General features: G+C 38.8%; 2 protein-coding genes across 6 annotated transcripts in view; both read left to right on the top strand.

Moving 5' to 3' along the window:
- Positions 1–11,103, top strand: part of gstcd (glutathione S-transferase, C-terminal domain containing) — a 53,798-nt gene extending 42,695 nt beyond the window's left edge. For both annotated transcript variants that reach the window (XM_024289958.2, XM_024289961.2), the window contains exons 10-12: positions 2,523–2,553; positions 6,555–6,624; positions 9,791–11,103. In XM_024289958.2, the coding sequence (XP_024145726.1) occupies positions 2,523–2,553; positions 6,555–6,624; positions 9,791–9,942 (253 nt within the window). In that variant the 3' untranslated portion in view covers positions 9,943–11,103. The remainder of the gene's footprint in view (positions 1–2,522; positions 2,554–6,554; positions 6,625–9,790) is intronic.
- Positions 11,104–15,020: 3,917 nt separating this feature from the next.
- Positions 15,021–22,350, top strand: part of npnta (nephronectin a) — a 57,671-nt gene continuing 50,341 nt past the window's right edge. For 2 of the 4 annotated variants that reach the window (XM_036212488.1, XM_036212486.1), the window contains exon 1: positions 15,021–15,758. In XM_036212488.1, coding sequence (XP_036068381.1) covers positions 15,688–15,758 — 71 coding nt within the window. In that variant the 5' untranslated portion in view covers positions 15,021–15,687. The remainder of the gene's footprint in view (positions 15,759–22,350) is intronic. The other 2 variants (XM_024289968.2, XM_024289967.2) reach the window with 1 other exon arrangement.

The following is a 22,350-nucleotide window of genomic DNA, read 5'->3' as shown; positions in this document are numbered from 1 at the left end:
TCTATTTTTCTTGTGAAACAGTGTGTTGTCATTTAGAGAATAAAACTTGAGAACTTTTTAATTAAACAAAAATAAAAGTGGATCAATTCTTGTCTAAATGTGTGTTGTCAGAAAGTGCACAACATAAGTGAACCCTGAAACTTATTAACCCTAAATAACAATTCATATTATGTTTAATACACTCATTTCTGAGACCCCTATCTCAATGTTCAAAAATTTTCCTTAAAAAAAACAATCATTTATAACCTGGTCCGTGTTTTCTGAGCTGTAGTTCCTCATCGTTCCATCAGGGGCAGTAGAATGACATTTACTGCTCATTTCAAAATGGCTGCTCCCATTAAATTAAAAATACCACTTTTGGCGGAAAAAGTTAAGCTAATTTTTAAAACATTAGAAAGAGAATAACTTATCAAATAACTTATTGATTGTTATTTATTTTTTTCAAATGACTACTTGTTGACTTAAAAATGTCTTAATAATTAATACTTTATAATAGAGTTACACCACGTAAAAAATGTGTCGATCAAATTTGATACAGTAAGAGTATTTTCCCCAAATAATCGTCAATAGTTTTGCCTCTTAAGCTAACATTGTTGTGAGAAAAAAAAAGTATATTTTTTGCAAAAATATATAACATTTTTTGTAGATATAATCAAATGGTTTAAAAAATACTTCATTCTAAAAAAAATTAATTTATAAGGTTTTAGAGAGTTTTACAGGGTTAGCTAACAATCTTGGAGCTAGAATATTTGGATAATATGACAAGGACTCATATTGCTTCTGATTTATGCTTTAAAATGTAACTTTTTTTTAATTATCCATTCTTCATAACATTTCTGATATTTTCTCAGAAGTCACAGAAGCTTAAAAAAAGAATAACCTCACAGGAACAGTTACGTGTTGGAGGAAAAGTGACAGATATATTGACCTTTATTTTTGCTACTGTAAGAACCTGTTTAGTCAACAAAAAGGGTTCATTCTAGTCATAATTGTTAATTAAAAATAATCTTATAATTAGTAAAGATGTTTTTAAATAACAATCTGAATCTCACTCTTCATAACCACTTCTTCAGACTACAAATATGAAGAAAAAAAAAGGCAAAACTTTGGAGCTGAAGAAAAAAGCTGCTTCAGTGGGACAGTTTTTGCAGACAGACTTCATACCTGACCCGGTCAGTCCTGACTGTTCTCCCTGAGGTCATGCTCAGGTATTCAGGTGGACATTTGCAGGTTCAGACATTTCTGAGCAGTTTTTATGGGCTCTGGAAATGTAACAGCCCCTTTTCTTTAGCATTCAGTCATTCTGAATAGATGTGCTTCGTTTCTCATGACTTAACAGGTTCTTAACCCACAGTTCACTTTTTTTTTTTTTTCATTTCTATTATCCAATCAACAAACTAAGCTCCTCTTGTTTTTTTTCTCAAACAAACCAACTTTGTTTTTAAATTGAATGTAATGAAAATACTGATTTCCCAGGGAGATTGGGTTCCATAAACGGATAAGGCACACTGCAGATTATGGTGCCGTGAAATAACTTAAGAAGTGATAAATTTAAGCTTTGTTTAAGTGTGTTAAAGGCTCTCTATCTCATTGTGTTGTCAAAGGTCTCAGAGACTGCTACACTGCTATACAAGGGCACCTCAGTACAAGAAACACTAGACGAAAGAGCTCTCCAAACCTGATTATCCTCAGGAGATTAGCTGACTCTGTTTAATTAAGAGAAAATGCCCAAATTATTTTAATATCCCTTATGGAACTTTAAAATCCTTAGTAATGATGTTAAATTAAAAGCAAAGCTCTGGAAAAAAAAGGATATATCACTGAAAAATGTAGTACAAACCAAAAACAAAAAATCAAACAACAAAGCTGCACACTAAGATTAACGAAGCCTCATGTCCACTTCATCCTCTGAACTCCCTACAGTTCATCTGGTTTTATAAAAGTCTGTAAACATCTCAAAATGAATTAATTACAAAGTTTAATTTCATTTAAAAAGGAAAATTCAAGTTCTTATGCAATTGCACACGTATCTATAATAAAACATGGCGGTGGAAGCATCATGCAGTTGTCTTATTTACTCTCAAAGTCTACAAAACGTTAAAGCTCTTAGAAAATAACTCTTTTGTTTGTTTGCTTGTTTCAAAGCTACAGATGTGAATCATTTGTTTAAATTTGTTTACCCAGTATGTACCAGCCAGACTTCTCTGGTCATCTGGATCAGCTTCTATTCTCCACAGATCTGGAACAGACTTCCAGAAAACCTTTGATCCTCTGAAACACTCAGTTTATTTAAATCCATTTATCTATTTACTTTTTACTTTCTTTTAATCTTATTTTAGTGATCACACCTTTACTATTTCTCTTGATTGTTTATTTTAATGTTTTATGTAAAGCACTTTGAATGGTCTCTGTACATGAAATAAATTTGCCTTGCCTAATATTCCAGCATAGGATGCATCTGGATGGATTTCATTGATTGTACTTATTTATGCAATATCTAATGTGTTTATCTTGTTTTCCAGTGAACGGTTCCGGGAAACACTGAATTATAAGGTAAGCTTTTTACTGTAATACAGCATCATTTTGTCAAAAATTAGCCTAATTATTACTCCTCAGTCTGGGTTTATCAGTTTATTTTCAAGAGTTTACCACAGTAACAAAGATCTTAAAAGAAGAGGAGTTTGAAGGGGACCAATGTCTGGGCGTTAAAATGACGTTAGCATCATAAGCTAATTAAGGCTAACATATTAAACAAACAATCCAGAGTGAAACTTTCACTACAAATATATCATCAGGACAGAGTTTGCTGGATTCAATGTCTATTGGACTCAACCTCTGTTGTCGAACTTCCAAGTCCACTGGAAAGTTGTGCAAACCAGTAGATTTTTGACCAACTAAAGGCAAAACACTTCTGAGTCATGCTAAAGCTAACACGATAACGACTGACCGCTACAGAATCAAAGATGGGCGGGGCTTTTATACTGGAGCCGCAGAGCATGATGACGTCAAACTTCTGTAATGATGTGGGACTTACACCAGTTGACCGATCACAAAATTTAAATGTAATATCTTGTTTCAACCTGTAGGAGGCTTATTTTAAATTGTCAAAAATGTGGCAAGACAGCACTTTTAAAGCCTCATTTGTAGAGGTCAACAGATAACAAAAAGTTGACCTAGTGTTTGGTTACCCTTTAACCCAGATGTTTGCAGAGGTGATCTAAATCAGCTCCAATACATGAAAATGTTATTTTTAAATAAATAAGCATTTGACATTTGTAGTTAATCGTTCCTGTCTTCCCGTTTCTTTTTGCAACAAAAATGTCAAAAAAATGAAATTCATTGTCAGGTAGCCATACATTTTCAAACTTAAATACTTCATAACTGCTGGATTGTTACTAGATGGACCTTGATTTATTGTCATTGTATATGTTGAGTCATATAGTCACTTTTTCTGCTCTGTTTTTGGTTTGGCACAGTGAGTTTCTTTTTGTTTAGCTTTCCTTTTTCAATTAGACACCTTAAACAGTCGAGACATAAGTATTTTTGTCTTTCTAAAGAAATTCTCCATCTCTTACAAAGTAAATCTTGCATCCTCCAGTCGTTTAGTCCCTTATCTCTCAGTGCAGACACACCGCTGCACTCTGGGGGGGCCTGTCCCACGCTGATGTATGGGCCCTGTCAGTGCCTGCGGGGAAAATCTGTGCAGAAGTAGCTGCAGGTCCTAACCATAGCAACCACACGTTGACATGTCACAACACTGGACGATCTTCAACTTCTTTTCTTTTATCCTTTTCTATGAGATTCAGGTTTTTAAATGCGATGCAAGATGTTGACGATTATTCATTTTACCACACCAACATCAAAACCTTTAACAAGTGCGCCCCCTTTTAAACAAATGATCAAAACACAAACAGAAGCGGTAAGCTGAACACGAAAGAGCGCAGCGGGATAAATCTAGCCTGTTTGAACTGGGAGGAACTGTGTTTGCAGCTTTCAGCGTGAGCTCTAAATCTGGTCTGTCACCCACTTTGGTTTTGCTTTCAACAGCCGTGTTTGACATTTGCTATTTATTAACACTCGGCGCTGAGATCCTCCCTGTTTCCTGTGTCTCTGCAAACACTTTGCAGTAAGGAAAGGTGAATTGTGTTCCCTTGTATTCCTGAACCGTAGTTGTCACCTAGCTGTAGCTACAGTAGTTAAGTGACAGGAAAATAAGACAGTAATGGTGTAAGGTTTTGTTTTTCCAATGCTAATTTCGAGATGCGTGTGTCCATGTACTTGCTGTGGAGCCTCCACTGTGAGGAATAGCATCAATTAAAGTGGAGACAGTTTCAGAGATGTCTCCCTAGTGACTCTTCAATGAAACGGGAAAGGTTTGCTTTTGAAAATAAGAGACTAAGAATCTTGAAACCTTATTTTAGACCAAAAGAAAAAACAACCCCTGCAGTTTCTTTTGTCCTACCTTATGCAGACAAAATCACGCATCACACAAATGAAAAGGAGCAAACAGCTTCAAGTGGAATTCTCATCAGGGGCTAATGAGTAAAAAAGGCAGATGAAGGCGCTGTGGTTTGAGCTAAACAGGGAAAAACTCACACGAGACCTTGTTAGTGTGGCTGCTAACGCTGGTGCCAAAGGTTTGGCTTTCGATTTCACTTTAAAGGAAAACTGTTATGGGTTAGAAAAACTGATAATGTATCAAAGAAGAATCCCCATGTTTGTTTAAATGGAGCGCATCGGTGGGATTGCGAAATCGTGTTTCTCTGCTTATTATCTACAAACCCCAACCGCACCACCAATGAGATCTGTCATGTGGTCTCTTTGAGTTCTGTGTTTGGATGTGTTCAAACACATGATTTACAAGCAGATATCACAGGTGTAGTGTGATGGTGAATGTTGTCCCGAAAAATTTGAGGTTTATTACCATGACTATGGTATTTGAGGTAGAAATTTATAAAAAACTCTTCAATTGTTAACATTTAAAATAAAAAGTGTTGAGTCCAAATTCCTTCACTAATAACTACTCTGGAGCAAGACTTGCAGAATTTGCACTGGTTTGACTTTGTACACCGAGCCTCTTCCTATTGTAGGTGGCGAACGAGCACTAATATAAACAATAAATACACAAAAGAAGAAGAATCTTCTCCCTGTTGTTTGCACTAGTTTGGTGTGTACACCACTGGCTGGATGCTCGGTCATGAAACCATGAAGAACGTGTTCTTGAATGCACCACACCCAGCTGGTGTGATTGCAGCATGAAAAGCAAGTTTGCATCTGTATTCTTCTTCTATGGCTAGAAAAAGGCTCTACTGCCCTCAAAAAGTCCTGTTATGCTTTGCAATCCCAACGACTATATGACTGGTGAAAAAAAAAACAATAATAAAATAAAATAAAAACAGACACTTTGACAATACCAAATTAGTGTTGACGATTTTTTATAGTTGACATTGTCTACTAATCAGTGACGGGCCAACTCTATCTACTCTAGTCTACCTTCGTACTGCACTATATAGTGCGTTCATCATTTTGCAGAGCTGTCAAAGTCTACAATTCCAAAATTGAGTGCTCAAGAAATGTCCTAGAAGTCTCTACGAAAAACCAGTGTGCACTGATTCTTACTATATTTGGTAATATATAGACCACAATGCGCTGCCTCTGAAGGATTTTTTTACGTGAAGAAAATGTACTCGATAGATTTTCTTAATTAAGTTTTAAGCATTAGATTCATAGTCTAAAATGTTCATGTTTGTTTTTTTTTCTTTGGTAAATCGGTGACGTCATAATATCTGTGTCAAAAAAACAAAAAAAGTAGTGAGCATGGTGTTAGAATTCCCTTTGAAATTCAGGCCAATAGATAATCCCGCACTTTATAGATTTCTATTTGCTTGGAAGTAGGGAAGGAATTTAGGCATAGAAATTGTTTCTGCAGAGCAGCTGTAGTTTATTAGAAATTCACCTCTGAGTTGTGGGTGGGACCAACCCCGCCCCACTTCCCCTCACATTTGTGTAACAGAGCATAAAGCTTGTGGTTCCCCCCATGTACCGCATTTTCTTTATATCAAATATGCTCTTTTTTCAAGCTGATTTTTGTATCTGCTCTGGATTTGCATCAGTTTGAACACTAAAATACTAAAAAAATGTAATTTTGAGATAAATTTCCTTTATATATGTCGTCCATCATGAGAAAAATGCCACAATAAGATGTTAAAAACTCCAAAAACACAATTTTTTATCAGAGTTGATTTTTAAGAAGACAATGAAAACTGCTTTTACTCTGTTTCTATGCAACTGATCACCTAAAGGATTTTTCCTCAGACTGTGGTTTCATGGCTACACAGTTAGATGAGCAGATAAGGTGGAAAAACAGCCAAAAACACATTGATGGAACTAAATCACACATAACTGTATTCTCAGTGATTTCTTTGACTGATGCGTGCAATTTTCCCGTCCATGCTTTTTCCATGTTCGGGTTTGGAGAGCGCTTGTCTTGTCGTGAAGCGTTTGTGTAATAGTGCGCTGTGGACTAAAAGTCTTTGTCTGCTTTTTTGTTCCAGGAACACATGATCCTCTGTCGCTTCGCAGACCAAACTGCCGTTCAGCTCCCACCTGAGAGACGCCTCATCGGTAATGCTGACAGCCGCTTTCTTACACAGCATGTAAAGTACTTCAGCGTACTATGAAAACATTTCCCACCGTGGAAAATAATGTGAAATTTCCTCTTGTTTAGTCACGTTGTGTATGCGCTCATGCACTCTGCATAAGCAGAAACACAATGATCTCTCCTTCTACTTGTTATTTTGAGTTATTGTCCAAAAGTGTGTGTTGCTGGTTCAAAAAAAATTTTTTTCCAATAAATTTGTATTCACATAATGATTATGATGGATTGGTGGTAGAATAACTTCAAAGCTTTTGTTCCACCCATTGACTTATATGAAGCGGCATTCACACCCAGTGTTTGACGCACATTCCAGAACATGTTTAGCTCATAGTGTTCACACTGAACGAGCAGGTAGGGGCTTCTTCTTTTTATTTATGCAGTCTTCATGAGCACATGTCCACCACCTACAGCTGAAAAAGGCTTGTTGTGAAATGGCAAAGCGGTGCAAATCTCGCGAATCTAGCTCCAGGCTCTATTCCAGCATAAGAATTATTTGATGTCATATAATTCCAGCCAGGCACAAACCACAGTTAAGAATTTGTAGTGACGTGTAAACGTTTTGAACACGGAAGCCTAAACTTTTCATTGGAAGTGGTCGCTGGTAGAGGCCAGTGAATGTAGCATGAGAAAACTGGACTAAGTGAGTGTGACATCACCCATAGAAAATTACTTTCTTCTGTCTCCAACAAAATTAAGTCGGTTCCCTCATAATTTTGTTTGCAATACTGATGCCGACACGTTGAAGCCAGAGTTCATCATAAGCAGTGATTTATTTGTCTCCTTTGGCAACCACTCTTGTCAATCAGGGGTGAGTTTGTCGGAAGTTTACAACCCTTCAACTGAAATGGGAAATCTGCCAATCAAATGTTTCTAACATTCAAAGGGGGGTTACCGAGCATTATCTACTATTCCTGAGGCATCTGATTGGTCAGTTTATAACTTAACCCTTGTGTTAACCCGTTAATGTTAGGAGTGGGGTCATCTGGACCCACAAGAGCATGGTAAAACTGGTAGTAGAGTAAGAATGGTTTTCTGACAAATATAATGAGCAATTCTTTCATGTACCATTGAATGGAAAAGTGCCAAACTACTGACCGCTTTACCTGACTAGCATACAGTTAAGGTAAAATACACCTGAGGAAGTGGTGCCATCTTTATTTAAATGATAGATGCGAATAAATCCATAAAGTTACTCTTTCTGATTAGATTAATCTAACACCATTCCTGCGTTTAGTCAAGAGTTCCAGACTTTGGAAATGTGTTAAAGTCGTTACTGTTTGGATTTCTGCAGAGCGACAAAAACAGCTGCAGAGAACAGCTGCCAGGTTGTTGTCATTTGCTGAGGGAGGTGAGAAACCTCCATTTCACAGTGCAGCGGAGGACTCTTCAGCCTGATAGCTCTCCACTTTATCAAAGCTTACACCGAACGTGAGAGTGCTCCCCACTGCCTCGTCAGTCTGAAACATGTTCATGTGTACCTGGCACTTCGCTTCACACTCCGCCATCAGCGGGAAGGTCTCTCTGACAAACACTTTCTAACCAGACTTCTGCTGAACGTACTGTGACGGGCGAGGCTCTACAGCAAACTAAAGCTCTCGATTAGTACGTTTGCAGCCCGACTCTCATCCTGCATGATAGGGATGTGTTTAAAAGAAATCCTCGGGAAGAACCTGGATAATGGGTGCAGAGATGAGGATGAATTTCTCTGATAATAGTTATAAAAGCTTGGAATAAGCAGCAGATGCACGAAAATTGCCATAAAATAAAATGCAGCACTTAAAAGATGCCTCTAGAGAGGAGCCCAGCTGAGGCGCTGCGACGCTCATATCGATTCACATTTGTCAGCTGCAGCATTTGCAGGTGGCAAAAAAAGGAAGAAAAAATCTTGATTGACTGTCTTCTAAAAGATGAACCCTGTTTTCATGCATGAAAACAGTGAAGGCCACAGCAATATTCAGATGACTTCTACCTACTTTAAAGTTCCATTCCAATCATATTTTGATCTATTTTAAAAGCGTTCCCAGTGGTCTTTTAATTATGCCATTTTAGACACATTTTAAAAAATTGTGTGCAAATGGATGGATCAGATTAGAGTAGAGCAGGGAGACTGGTCCACCCACTTTGGTAGCTGTGTCACTAAAGAGAGCTCTTTCAAATAGCATCTTTTCATCTGCTCCTGATTCATCCAGATTTCAATAAATAAATACTCATAAATGCAATTTAAGCTTGAATTATTTTATATTTGTCTTCCATTATGAGAAAAATAATACAAGAACATGCTATGAACACCAAAAACATGATTTTTATCAGAGTGGGTCTTTAAGGAATACTTACTAACAAGTTTATTTTATATGCACAACATTCATATCATGTCAACACTCTGTCTTAAACTTTGCAGTTTTACAAACAGATGAGTTATTTAGGGCCACAGCATTTTCTTCTTTCAATGTTGTTTATTGGATCTACACATTTAGTATATTAAAGACCAACTTCCATAAAAAAATGTATTTTTAGTGTCTTTAACATGTTCTTGTGGCATTTTTCTCATGATGCAGGACACATATTAAGAAAATGAAGCTCAAAATTGCATTTTTTGACTATTTCTTTATTCAAATCGTTCCAGCAGAAAAAAGTGATTAGAAAAGGAATGTATTTGTGACGTACAAAATACAAAAGCTCCCTGCTCCGAGCTCTAAGCAGTTGCAAGGGGAAGGGGGGCGGGGATGCTCCATGCCAACGGTCCCCTTCCACAACTACTGCTGCTCTATGTCCTAGAAAATGAAATGTTTTTTTAATTTTTCTTTTAATAAAAAAAAGGGGGGATAATTATTATTAAAAGAACACTGGGAACACTTTTAAAACAAATGAAAATATAATTGGAGTGGGTCTTTAAACAGCTGTTTATCTTCAATAACACTCTGGGAATAAAACATTTTCAGATTTGTCATATTGTGTTTTTGCTAATCCACTTAACAATATTAAATCACTAATCAGTTTTATTCACCAAAATGACTTATAGGACAATAAAACATAACCTAATGTGCTATGAAAGTAAAATGACTACAAATAAATGGGCTTTCCAATTAAGTTCAAATGCACAGAATAAACTGATAAATGACTGTTTTTCTGCAGGGAAACAGTGTATGGGTTTGGTGGACTTGGATCGTTCCTGGGCAGCAGAGGCTTCTGGGTACTCTGTGCAGGTGATAACCATGGAGCCTGAAAGCTGTTCACCAAAGAACAACATGCTTGTGGGAAGACCACCGCAGAGGAGAAGCTGCTAACCAGCCTGCAGTACCAGATGAATCTTCTGATTGGTCAGATCCAGCTGAGGTTCTCCATCTGTGGTTCAAGTGTTTTTATGGTCTATTTGTTTTTTGTAACTGACTTTTAAAAATTTCCAATGAAAGGAAAAAAAAAGTCATATTTCAAGAAGTTTTTGATGTTTAACTCAAAAGCAAGAAGGTGCTAATTATGTGAGGAGGATCATGGGAACTCTCCTCAGTTGTCACCGCGTTTCTCCAACCGCAGTTTCACTTATGTCTGCATGCGATCAAGCTGTCGCTGTACACAAGCAGCAGGAGCTCCACGCCCACATTGTTAATTAAGCATACGTCCATATTTGCACGCAGTCTGCGAGGAAGCACTGATGCGCTTCCCTTGATTAACAGGAAGAGGAAAATCCTGAACTGGAGCCACATCTGCAGTTAAGATGGAAATCACCTCTGTGCGTTTTAACTAGGAGAGACAGGGGTTCAGAGAGAGGCAGAAATTGGATTTTTAACTCCCATCGCAGCGTTTAAATATTAGCTTTCCGTGGTTTTACAAAGATCTTTATCATTTCTGATGAAGAACCAGTGATTTCATCCTGTAATATGCTCAGCAACAATGAATATTTGATGGTTCTGGCATAAAAAAGGATCAGTTGGCTTGATTGGATGCAAGGTGGTCAGAGTCTTACTAATAAAGAAGAAGAATTGCTCTATAGTGCTTTTTTTCCAGCTCTGCAAACTGCAGACAAACCACTGTCCCTGAAGAAATCATCCAAGCAGGAGAACTCCATAATTTGCTTACACCAAAAATCCTGAGCTGTCACCTTCCTCCGTGCACGGTGGCTGATCAGAAATCTGCGGAGACAGCCGGAGAGTCTTTTGGGATGCGTGCATGGCGGGGGGAGATGGGGAGAAAGAGATTCAGGCTTTTCCACCGTCAGAGTCATTTAAATTCAGTCGGCAGAGTCGATCTATGGCGAGGTGAACGGTCACACGTGCAGCTCCTTCTGACGACGGAAATTATTCAAACAGAAATGTCTGACTCCCCCTGTTCATTCCGTTGACTCCTCACAGCTGACATTGTTGATGTGCAGATGGATGCAAACGAGAAGAGAGCAGCTGGCAGAAAGTTACTTAAAGCTAGCTGGATGGATTAGAACTATTTTGCTAAAAGAAATTGTTTTGGAATCTGTTTAAGGCCCAAACCTGAAAGCCAGGAAGCTACAGATGATTCCTCAGGAGAGTCCTTGCTATCTTTTTTTGTATTTATTAAAATGCTGATGAATTATTTCCTTAAAGATTCGCCTTTCAAAACGGGAAACACTGTATTTTTACAGGGTTTTACATATTTTAAGTATATAGTTTGTGATCAACTGATTCGCCTTCTCTAAGCAATGATGATGAAGATCTATTCATGTTTTAGAAAACAGTTCTTAGTATGTTTAAAGTTCCACTCTGATCTCCTTTGGATCTATTTTATTTTTTATTTTTAGGCAAAATAAAAATATTTTTTAAAAAGTCATTTTATAAGACATAGTTTCTGTAGAGCAGCAGGAGTTCATTAAGTGGATGCATCAGAATGGAGATGAGCCAGCATATTTTCTACTGCACTAATACAGTCTTTTTCATTTTTTTTTTCATTTGCTTCTTTTTAAAAATGTTCAATGATTTGAATAAAAAAATATTCAGAAATGCAATTTTAATCTTTATTTTCTTCATATATGTTCTTTATCATAAAGAAATGCAACAAGTACATCTTAAAAACAACAAAACATGATATTCAACGGTGTGGGTCTTATAAAAAAAAAACGTATTAAAAGTAAACAAAAAAGAAAACATAAAAATAATGTAAAAAAAAAATCAAACCACCATTTTTAACAGAATTCATGAATACCAATTTATTAGTAGCTGAACTTTTATTTTTAGGAACATTTTTCCATGAACAAAAACAACCCCCATATTAAGACCTCACCAACAATTGTTTATTCATTTTTTGTGGGTTTATCTGTTGTATTTAGTGCTTTTTTCCTTTTAATGTGAATTTTCTCCTTTTTTCAAAACTCTCCTTGTTTATGTTGCCTTGGTTACGGCCAAATACAGTTCAGTCAAATCCACCTCCTGTGAAATAGTTCTTTGAGCTGCGACTCTGAATCTTTCTATCGTGCACCCTCTTTGATTTTTACCTTCATGTTCCACTGATGAAATGCATTTCCTTTGACTTGCATCATTTCCTAATAAACAACAGAGAATTGGAATCCTGGAGGCCAGCAAGTTCCTTCCAAACATGTCTTCTCAGTTTTCACCACAGGTCCCAGCTGCCCTCATTCTGCTCATCCTTAATAATGTGTTTATCTATTGTTTTTTTGCTCCTCATCCCGGGTGTCAAACTGTGTCACCTGCGACATAAATGTCTGCTTTTCTCGTTTTTAGCTGCTGTACCAGGAGCGTGTCCCAGTTTTAAGGCTCCTCCGCTGTGCCACGATTCATGCAACATTGCCTGCAGCGGGGCGCAGGGCTCTGCAAGAGCCTCAAATCATGCTCAGTGCTTTGTAAGCCAATTTACTATGCTGTATTTATTTCTGATTTCCTATCGCTCCCCCCACAACTGCTTTTTGTTCTCTTCTGTGTCTCCTGATTCAAAGAAAAAGGGTAATTGCCCAAGGCTGTGTCCTCATCAGCTCAGAATTCACTGCAATTCATCGCTATACTCAAGAGCTTTGTTCTATTCTCCTAAATCCCCAAAATATATATACTTTTTATTTTCTTGCAAAATGTGTTAATCCCCCATCTGTACTACACATTAAGGTGTATCACTACCATGTTTTTCTCTAATATTCTGGTTAAAATGTCACGTCAAAGGATCTGGACAAACCTGGTTTGCTGATGTAGATTTGCAGCCAAACCACTGACTCATAAATGGATAAACCAGGTTTCTCCAGCTGCAATTTATGTGCCTTTTATATACATTTATTTAGTGTTTCTTTCTGTGCATGTACATCCAGTGGGTCTTTGTAGGTTCATTGTGTGTTATGACAGGATTCTGATCTTCAGGGCAGATGAACTTTAAAAGGTTGATAGAGGACGTTTTGCTGCTCGTCCTAGTAGCTTCCTCTCTTCTGATGATAGATAACGCAGAGTCTTTATGTGTGGCAAAAATTAAATATGTCCTGTGAGGAGATGCAAATGCTAACGATTCAGGGATTATCAATATAGGTTTCTCCTTTTTGATTTAGATGACTTCTGGGACTCCTATTTCAAATAATGTGCCTGCTCTGTCCAGAATGTGCACATACAGTGGCACAAAAACAAGTATTTAGTCACCCACTAAATGTGTCAAGTTCTCTCATTTATAAACAATGAGAAGCCTGTAATTTTCATTGTAGATTTACCTCAACAATGAGAGACAAAATGAGAAAAAAAATCCAGAAAAATCATATTGTCTGATTTTTAACAAATTTATTTGCAAATTATGGTGACAAATAAATATTTGGTGACCTACAAACAAGTAAGATTTCTGTCTGTCACAGACCTGTAACTTCTTCTGTAAGAGGATCCTCTGTCCTCCACTCGTTACCTGTATTAATGACACCTGTTTGAACTCGTTATCTATATTAAAGACACCTGTCCACAACCTCAAACAGTCATACTCCAAACTCCACTATGGACAGTGAGATGTCTAAGGACACCAGAAATACAACAGTTGACCTGCTCCAGGCTGGGAAGACTGAATCTGCAATAGATAAGCAGTTTGGTGTGAAGAAATCAACTGTGGGAGCAATTATTAGGAAGACATACAAGACCACTGATAATCTCCCTCCATCTGGGGATCCCTGCAAGATCTCACCCTGTGGGGTCAAAATGATCACAAGACCCACACAGAGAGACCTAGAGAATAACCTGCAGAGAGCTGGGACCAAAGTAACAGAGGCTACCATCAGTAACACACTACAAACCCTGCAGTTCCAGACGTGTCCTCCTGCTAAACCCAGTACATGAGCAGGTCTGTCTAAAGTTTACTAGAGAACATTTGGATGATCCAGAAGAGGATTGGGAGAATGTCCTGGAGTCAGATGAAACCAAAATAGAACTTTTTAGTAAGAACTCTACTCGTCATGCTTGGAGGAGAAAGAATGCTGAGTTGCATCCAAATAACACCAAACCTACTGTAAAGCATGGGAGTGGAACCATCATGCTTTGGGGCTGTTTTTCAGCAAAGAGATCAGGACGACTGATCCATGTAAAGGAAACAATGAATGGGGCTATGTATGTTCAGATTTTGAGTGAAAACCTCCTTCCATCAGTGAGAGCGTTAAAGATGAAATGTGGCTGGGTCTATCAGCATGACAACCATCCCAAACACACTGATCGGGTAATGAAGGAGTGACATTTCAAGGTCCTGGAGTGGTCTAGCCAGTCTCCAGATCTCATAGAAAATCTTTGGATTGAGTTGAAAGTCCATGTTGTCCAGCAACAGCCCCAAAACATCACTGCTCTAGAGGAGATCTGCATGGAGGAATGGACCAAAATACCACCAACAGTTTGTGAAAACCTTGTGTAGACTTACAGACTGCTGTCATTGCCAACAAATGGAACAAAGTATTAAGATGAACTTTTTTTATTGACCAAATACTTATTTTACACAATTTACTTTTTTTTTTTAAATCGGACTGTCTTATAGTTGAGGTATACCAATAATTAAACTTGCAGGCTTCTCTCATCTTTTTAAGTGGGAGAACTTGCACAATTGGTGACTGACTAAATAGTTTTTGCCCCACTGTATGTAACGATTCATTTTAACGATTCAATTCATATCATAAATTATAGTTACTGACACTATTCAAAGTCGATTTGATTATCAGTTTAACTTCTAACAATGTGTTAATGGTAGCTTATAGATCGATTTGATCCTGCCTCAGAAAGCGGTCTGGTTGGATCACAATAATAAATCGATGATGTCGACTCATCATTGCACTTGTACCATCATATTAGTTCTCAACAGGATATGTGCACAAAAGTCGGATTACATTCGTGTAATCCGACTTGTGTGCACTTAACAAACGGACATGCGCACAATTGATTTTCCAGGTGTGTAATGCAGATAAGAAAATGTCACGCAGCCCACGCTGCGTCTGCTAATGCACCTTTTCTCCTCAGCCTGTTAAATCGCTCTGATGCTGGTAAATATTTCACTGAGTGCCGCGAGGCTTCATAATTACACAGGCTCAGGAGAAGTCTTTCTGATTATGGAGTGGCTTCTCAAACTTGAGCCTCCGCTGCGTCTTCGTTCCTGAGCAGCGACTACCTGGGTGGCCGGTTCATCTGAACGCCCGGCTTTGCGATTTCATTACGCACCTCCGACGCGCACGCGGCTGCACGCGAGTCCCACGTGGCTAACTCGGATGACGTAAAAAGTCTGATTGGTGAAGAGAAGCGATCAGGTCGTTGCGCACAGTGGAGAGCTCTGAACTTGGTCAGGGAGCTGTGCGCGCCCCTCGCAGCAGTGCGTCCCGCTTTACGCACGGTTACGCGCACGCTCACTGGAGTCGGCGCTTCTTGTCTGCCGCTCCTCCTGGAGAGAATCGCACATGAGTGCGCCCTGACGGACGCCAGGAGACCTTCACCGACGGACCACCGTCAGAGAGGCTGAGGGGAGCTGTTGATCTCCGGGTGTTTCCTCCACAGCTCCACTCCACACCCCGCGCTTCTGGATTACTGGAGAGGAGCGGTCAGCCTCGGCGCAGATAACTCCAGAAAACCATGCAATTGTGGATAAAGTTGGTGTTGTTGTGCAGCTGCTGCTTTGGAGCAAGTGCTGACTTCGATGGCAGGTAGGAGATTATTCTCTGGAGACTTTACGTGACCTGATAATTGTGCTTAAGTTGGATAATTTTAATATTTTTAGGTGCCAAATTATTAAGGTGCAGCTTTTTTATTTTAATTTGTTACATTAATATAGATAAGTCAATAAAGTGTTTCGCTGGCTGATTCAGGGGTGTTGGCATCTCTTTCATTCCGGCTGTTTTCATAAAAAAAAACCCAAAGCCAAGTGCATCCAAACGAGATTCCACGGCGCCTCGGAGGACGCATTCTTTAGTAGCAGCCGGGATGCAGTGTTTATATTTGCAAATATCACGGCAGGAAGTTCTTGCCTTGTTGCAGGAGATGTCAGGCTGATTATTAAGTGACATGACAGCGCGCAGCCCGGCGCTTCGTGTTCCAACATGAAGAGTGTGGAGACGAGGCAGACCCTAAAGAATGCACCAGATCTTCATCTGCCCACAGCGGCAGCAGAGCTGGATACGGTGGTGGAGGATGATGGCGCTTCTGTCTTGTGTTTGCAACTCAGAGAGACATCCAGTTTCCTGCAGCTCCCTTATATGGAAATAAACAGATTAGTAGTTTACATTGACTTACCCAGACTCCAAAAAGTTGCACAAACTCTCCTTTTTCCCAAGGAAATGCTGTTTTTTTTTCTCTTAACTTGCCTCCAAAACAACATTTTTGGTTTGTTTAGAAACAACAAAAATAATTTAATTTAGAGCCATGGTTCACATGACCTAACATTTTCCAAAACAGCACATTTGTGAGGGAATTTACCAGGCCAGGACCCGCTTTGGGGTGAAAGTAGAATATCGGGGTGTGTCATATCGCTCTGAGCCCCTAAAATGCTTAGAAAACCATCATATCCATCCATTTATCCATCTACTCCTTTGGTCTATTTACTATGTTTTATACGTGTTATGTTGGAAGCTCATCTTGACTCTACCCCCTGCAAAGACCATACTTGGGACAGGCATAAGAACAAGCAGGACACTGGTTTGAGCCCTTTTGATGATGTGTTTTTTATGTCTGTCCATCCATCCATTTTCTAAACCTGTACCCTTTTCGGGGTCGTGGGATTGCCTGTCCCGTCTACTGTTGGGCCAAATAGGGGTATACCCTGGACAGGTCACCAATCTGTCGCAGGGCACACAAGCACCACCACTGCACACACTCGCACGTCTCTCCATCTTTACTTTTTTTGTTTGTTTCTTACCTTTTTTGTGTTTTCTTTTTATACTATTTGTTTCTATTGTTAATTGTGTATTTTTTTAGATCATCCTATTTAGATGGGTATTGCCCCCGCTTGCCCATGCTTTTATCCAGCCTTGTTATTAATGCAAAAGAGATCTGAGGTAAAGGCAGCACTGTTTCCAGCACAAAGCTGTGCATCGTCATAGTTTTATCTGATCTCGTTCCTCTTAATCGTCCTGGCTTTTGTCTGTGTGCGTGTCAGGCTTTTTACTGATGAGGAGTGGAAGACTCTGACTTTATTTCACGCCTTGCCTTTGTGTAATTATCATTTATTTTAACCTTGCAGCAGCATATTGTGCATTATTAACATTCCTGCTGATGGAGTGGCTTGTCAGTATAGCCATAATTTGCCAATTTTTATGGGTATAAACTTGCTCAGGCTTGACTCTCTGCCTCGATATTAATTCATTGAGAAAATATCCCCTGAGCGCAAGAGAAAAAAAATCATTTATCACCCGTCCCTGCTCACTTACTGGATTTTCAAGAGGATTCTAGCCGGCTTGTCTGCGAGCTTCTGAAGGGTCCTTCACAGGCATCACTGGAGAGACGCTTTTGTTCTTGAGGATCTTCTTACCTGGGATCGTGTGACCCTGAGAAAAGAGCTAGTAGCTTCCTGTCAAAACACAGAAAAGGCAGAAGAGATGAGGATATTTTTCACCGGTGATGTCATTGAGTCAATTCAGCCAAGCAGCGCATACCAGACCTCCTGAGTCATAACCCAAAACCTGCTGATGGCAGGAGCTCTTGGCATCGTAACCCCAGAACCAAGTTTGGACTCAATGATAAGATAGAGTAGTTGTATACGATCCAAAATGTATTAAAAAGGTAAAGTCTTGTTTTGATTTTTGCACATTAGTTTGCCTTTAGAGTCAGTTCATCAGCAGAAAAGGCAGTTTTATTGGAGGAATAACCCGGAGTTAAGTTTTCATTCTGGACCAGAACCTGAACCACCAACTATTTCAGTGTCCGACAGCTGCAGTATATACAGTAGGATCTTAAATCAAACATCTGACTTTGCAAAGTTGATCCTAATGTGCTAACTGCTATAAAGTGCTATAATAGGAGTGACAACATTCTTACTGATCATATACTAGTGTGAAGGCTCTGTGCACACTAACTTAATAAGGAAGAAGTGATTCACTATAAACAAAGATTTGAGTGTGCAACTTCTATTTTTTATGTACGAGTATTCAATGTTTTTATAGTGATCAAGTGTATCTGACAATGTAAGGCGCATGTTAATTTCATTTTCTAAATCTTTTTTAACTTGTGCATGTATTTTCATATCTCATGGATCCTGCATTGACGGTGCTTCCCTGAATTGGGGTGTGAGTAATTTCTGAGACCGCTAAAAGTTTTTGCTATATTTAAAAAAAAAAAGAAAATCAAAATTAATGGAATGAGTGTTTTTTGCTTGACATTGCTGGATATTTAAAATATGCTTTTATTCAAATTGACAAATTATCATTTTAAATAGAGTACAATCAAGGGTTGGGGCTCTGTGACCATCTATCACAGGGGTATCAAACATGCGGCCCGTGGGCCGTATCCAGCCCAAAAGATGGTTTCATCCGGCCCAGTCATAAAGAGAAAACAATTATATGGACGTTGGACAAAAAATAAAAAAGCAAGGCTCTAGGCAAGGGGTCTGCAACCTGCGGCTCCGGGGCCACATATGGCTCCTCTACCCCTCCATTGTGGCTCTTTCATTAAAGAATAATAATAAAAAAAGTTTCTAAATGTTTCAAAAGTAGTAAAGGGGAAAAAAAGTAAACTAACCCTAACGTTAACTCATTTACAAACACTTGAAGGACAGTATCTCAAGTGGAACTCCAACATTTGGATACATTTTTGTGCGTCCCCATATCTGCTAAACCCCATGAGCTACAGCCATCACCCCATTCCTGTGCTTACACGCACTCTGCACTTTACTTGTTAGCAGCATTTTGAGGGGTTCAAGCCTGCAGATGCGTTCACATTAAATTAAAGCAGGAGGCTCATCAGGTGTGAAACAAATTCAGTCGCAGTCAGAATCGATTTTCTGCGGTGACCTCCTCCAAATGCCGTGGAAGACAAAAGGTTCTAACATTTTTCTGACACCCAAAATTCCATATTTCTGTTCCAAAAGATTCTCTAAAAGCGGATTCTTTGAGATCTGTTTTTATAGTTTTTCTTGCACCGTTTAGCTCACTCAGGTGACCAGCAAATGTCTTTACAGTGTGACAAAAACTAAGCAGGAGAAAATGTCAGATGAACTTCTGTTCTAGCGAATAGGTGACTATTTAAAAAAAAAAAAAAATGAACAAGAACGCAGCATTTTGTAATCATTGGACAATTTAGCCAGAAGGCATCGTGCATGAAAGCTGGAAACTCTGTGCTGTAAATAGAGTGGAAACACACATCAGCGATGTACATATTAACACAGGCAGTGAAGAATCACAGCTGATATACTTGTTAGTCACATTACCTGTGCGACTGTCATACAGGCGTTAAAAGAAAGGCTATGTGAGAGGTTGATGGAGCTGCATATTGAGTCACTCTATCATCTCTGCATCCCAGCATTTAAAAAAAGAAAAAAAAAAACTTGATTTTAAACACTCTCAGACATTTATTCAACAGAGAGGCTGCTTCTATTCATGGAAGAACAACTTTTTATATAATCAGCTGCTATGGCAAACATGTAAGACCTTTTCTAAATGACCTCAATGAGAGGGAATTCAATGGTTGCAGCAGAAATCAGACGTGCCATCTCAGCACTTTATTCTAAAACCTGATTGAACTTGTTGTTTGGATGGAGAGCATCAGTCCTGAATGGGTTAAACCAGCAATCCTTTATTCCCCCAGTGTGGCTCTTTGAGTTTGAAGAGAATTGCTAACTGTTTGAATAAATCATTTTTGGTTCATTTGTTTTAGTTTGTCATTTATACTTTGATTGTTATCTTGTCAGATATGGAGCATAATCTGGGCCAAACAGATTTGAAACCCAAATATAACAACTTGAAAATTTCAAGCTGAGACATTTTCTGGCTATAATTTTCCAAGTTCCCAAGTTTCCTTCAGTGAAGGCACCAGGACGGAGGTTATCACCCTCATCAGAAGTGAGCCACAAGTTTAAAAAAAAAACAAAACAAAAAAAAAACTCTGAACTCTGAGACTTAAAAGCAGAAATTTTGAATTGGAAAAAAAATAAATTTATATTAGAATTGCTGAAAGTTCTGGATGCTTTTTTTTCTTTTTAAGCTTAACACCAATATATCAGCTTGAATTTTTCAATTTGTTTAATTTGGGTTTCAAATCTTCATGGCCCTCCATAGTCAGATAACTAAGTAAAATGATGACAAAAGGTTTAATCTACTGTCAGATGTGTTTATCAATAGAATCTTCAGCATCTTCAGAGACAAAGTTCATATTTATATCTTAAAATCTCCTGCATCTTTATCAATCCCAAAGGGAATTCCAAATCAGACACATTGATAAAGAAAATCTACACCAATATCATCATATTTATATTTAATAGAAAAAGGACGATGGTGCATCAAAATGATAATAAATGTCACGTTTGAGTTGGTTTTCTGCATATTTAAGTAAATCTGCTGCAGCTGGAGGATCTGATTTAATATAGAGTGGATTTTATTTTGAAAAGAACTTGTGTGCTGCTATCAAAATATTAAAACTTGTTTTATTTTCTAATTACTGTAAATATACACAATAATAATGGCTAAATGGCCACAGAAACATGACTAAAGTGTAGTTTTGGGAGGACTTGGTCAATAACTGGACCAAAGGCTCTGTTGGTACTGAAAGTTGCAGACCACTGGTCACTGATGGGAGTGTTAAGTCATCCTCAGCACTTCCCAGAATTCCATGGTTGTGAGTTTTTCGGTCCATATGTCCGTGGGATCTCATGATCTTTGAGCCTCTCTTTAACAATTTAAGCTCATGAAATCTGTTTTCAGGAGAACTGAAAAACATCACTGACTTCTGTTGTTGCCAAGTGGAACATGTTCACCGCACAGCCGCTCCAAAAAGAGCCCTATTTGCTTTGTTAAATCTATGTGCTTGTGTTTTTATTTATTTCTTGCCTGGCAGTCCCCGTTCCCTCCGTGCAGATAATCATTTCCATTGGCTGGGCTATTTCCTCACCTTGACATAAATCATTGGCTCATATTTTGTCAGCGCGGCCACATGGTGTTTTGTGTTAATGTGATGGTCTTGGCAGCCCGCGTGCAGACCTGGCAGCACATGCAGCCGAGGTGGTTAATTAAACCGGCATGGACTCCGCGAGCCGTCAGCTGAGCTCGGCAGGTTCGAGCAAGTCTCACGCCAAGATGCTACTGATGCAGCAGTCAACCACCAGGCGAGAGGCAGAAAAATCCATTCAGACACTCGGGGTATTCATGCATGCATGCATGATAGATTGATTAGATTATCCTCACTGTGAATAAAGACTTTTTTAGTTTTTACCTGCACATAATTAAGCAAAAAACAAAAGCCTCACAACTTTTCGGTGTCATGAAAGGGCAAACTTTCCCGCTGAAGGACAGCAGCATCCTCAGTGTAGATATCGACCTCTGGGCTCTTAGGGAAGGACCGTGTCATTTAGTCTGCAATTGAAAAGATTTGTTACAGTGCATGAAGGGTACAGGCGTGAAGGATAATAATTATCGTCTTGGGTTCCCTCAAGGCCCGAGGGCAATTTAGGATCAGGGCTTCGGGGTAATAAATACAGGTATTAAGCTCATGTCCAATTGATCTGTCCGCTTTTAATTTAGCAGAATATCACTGAGAACCAGCTGGGCTTCTTCAATGTTAAAATCAAGTTCCAAGAGCTCAAAAAGAAGTATTTTTTTATGTAACGAGGGAACATATTGGTAAAAATACAAGTTTCCCAAGAGGAAAGAGTTGCCTTTTTACATCAGCAGAGAACTCTCATAGATTATTCATATATGTTAGAGAACACATTCATGTGAAATATTTCCTCCCACCTCTCTCCTGCTCTGTCCCTCCATTCACCTCCTAACGAAAAGGTCTTCTCTCACGGTTATGTCACCAGTAATAATTATGATGGAGTCCGCGATGACATTTTCAAGGGGATAAAGGAACATTAGTTCACAGGCCCCTGTCTCTCGGTATGTGGTCGAAATGTCTTGGTGCATTTGCTAATTGGATGCGGCCGTGGTTTGATTGCTGTATTGATAGCAGTTGTGGAGGATGACGCACGGGTGACCAAAAAACTGTTCCTGAAGCATCAGTGGGCCAAAGATATATTTAGAGCTCAGCACGTCACCATCTAATGGAAGTATATCTCCATTCTACTTTTTAGAACTGAAAGATTGATGTATTTGA

The sequence above is a fragment of the Oryzias melastigma genome, linkage group LG1 (assembly GCF_002922805.2).
Source record: "Oryzias melastigma strain HK-1 linkage group LG1, ASM292280v2, whole genome shotgun sequence".
Lineage (NCBI taxonomy): Eukaryota > Metazoa > Chordata > Actinopteri > Beloniformes > Adrianichthyidae > Oryzias > Oryzias melastigma.
Note: the sequence above shows the minus strand (reverse complement) of the source record. Positions and strands in the feature narration are given on the sequence as shown.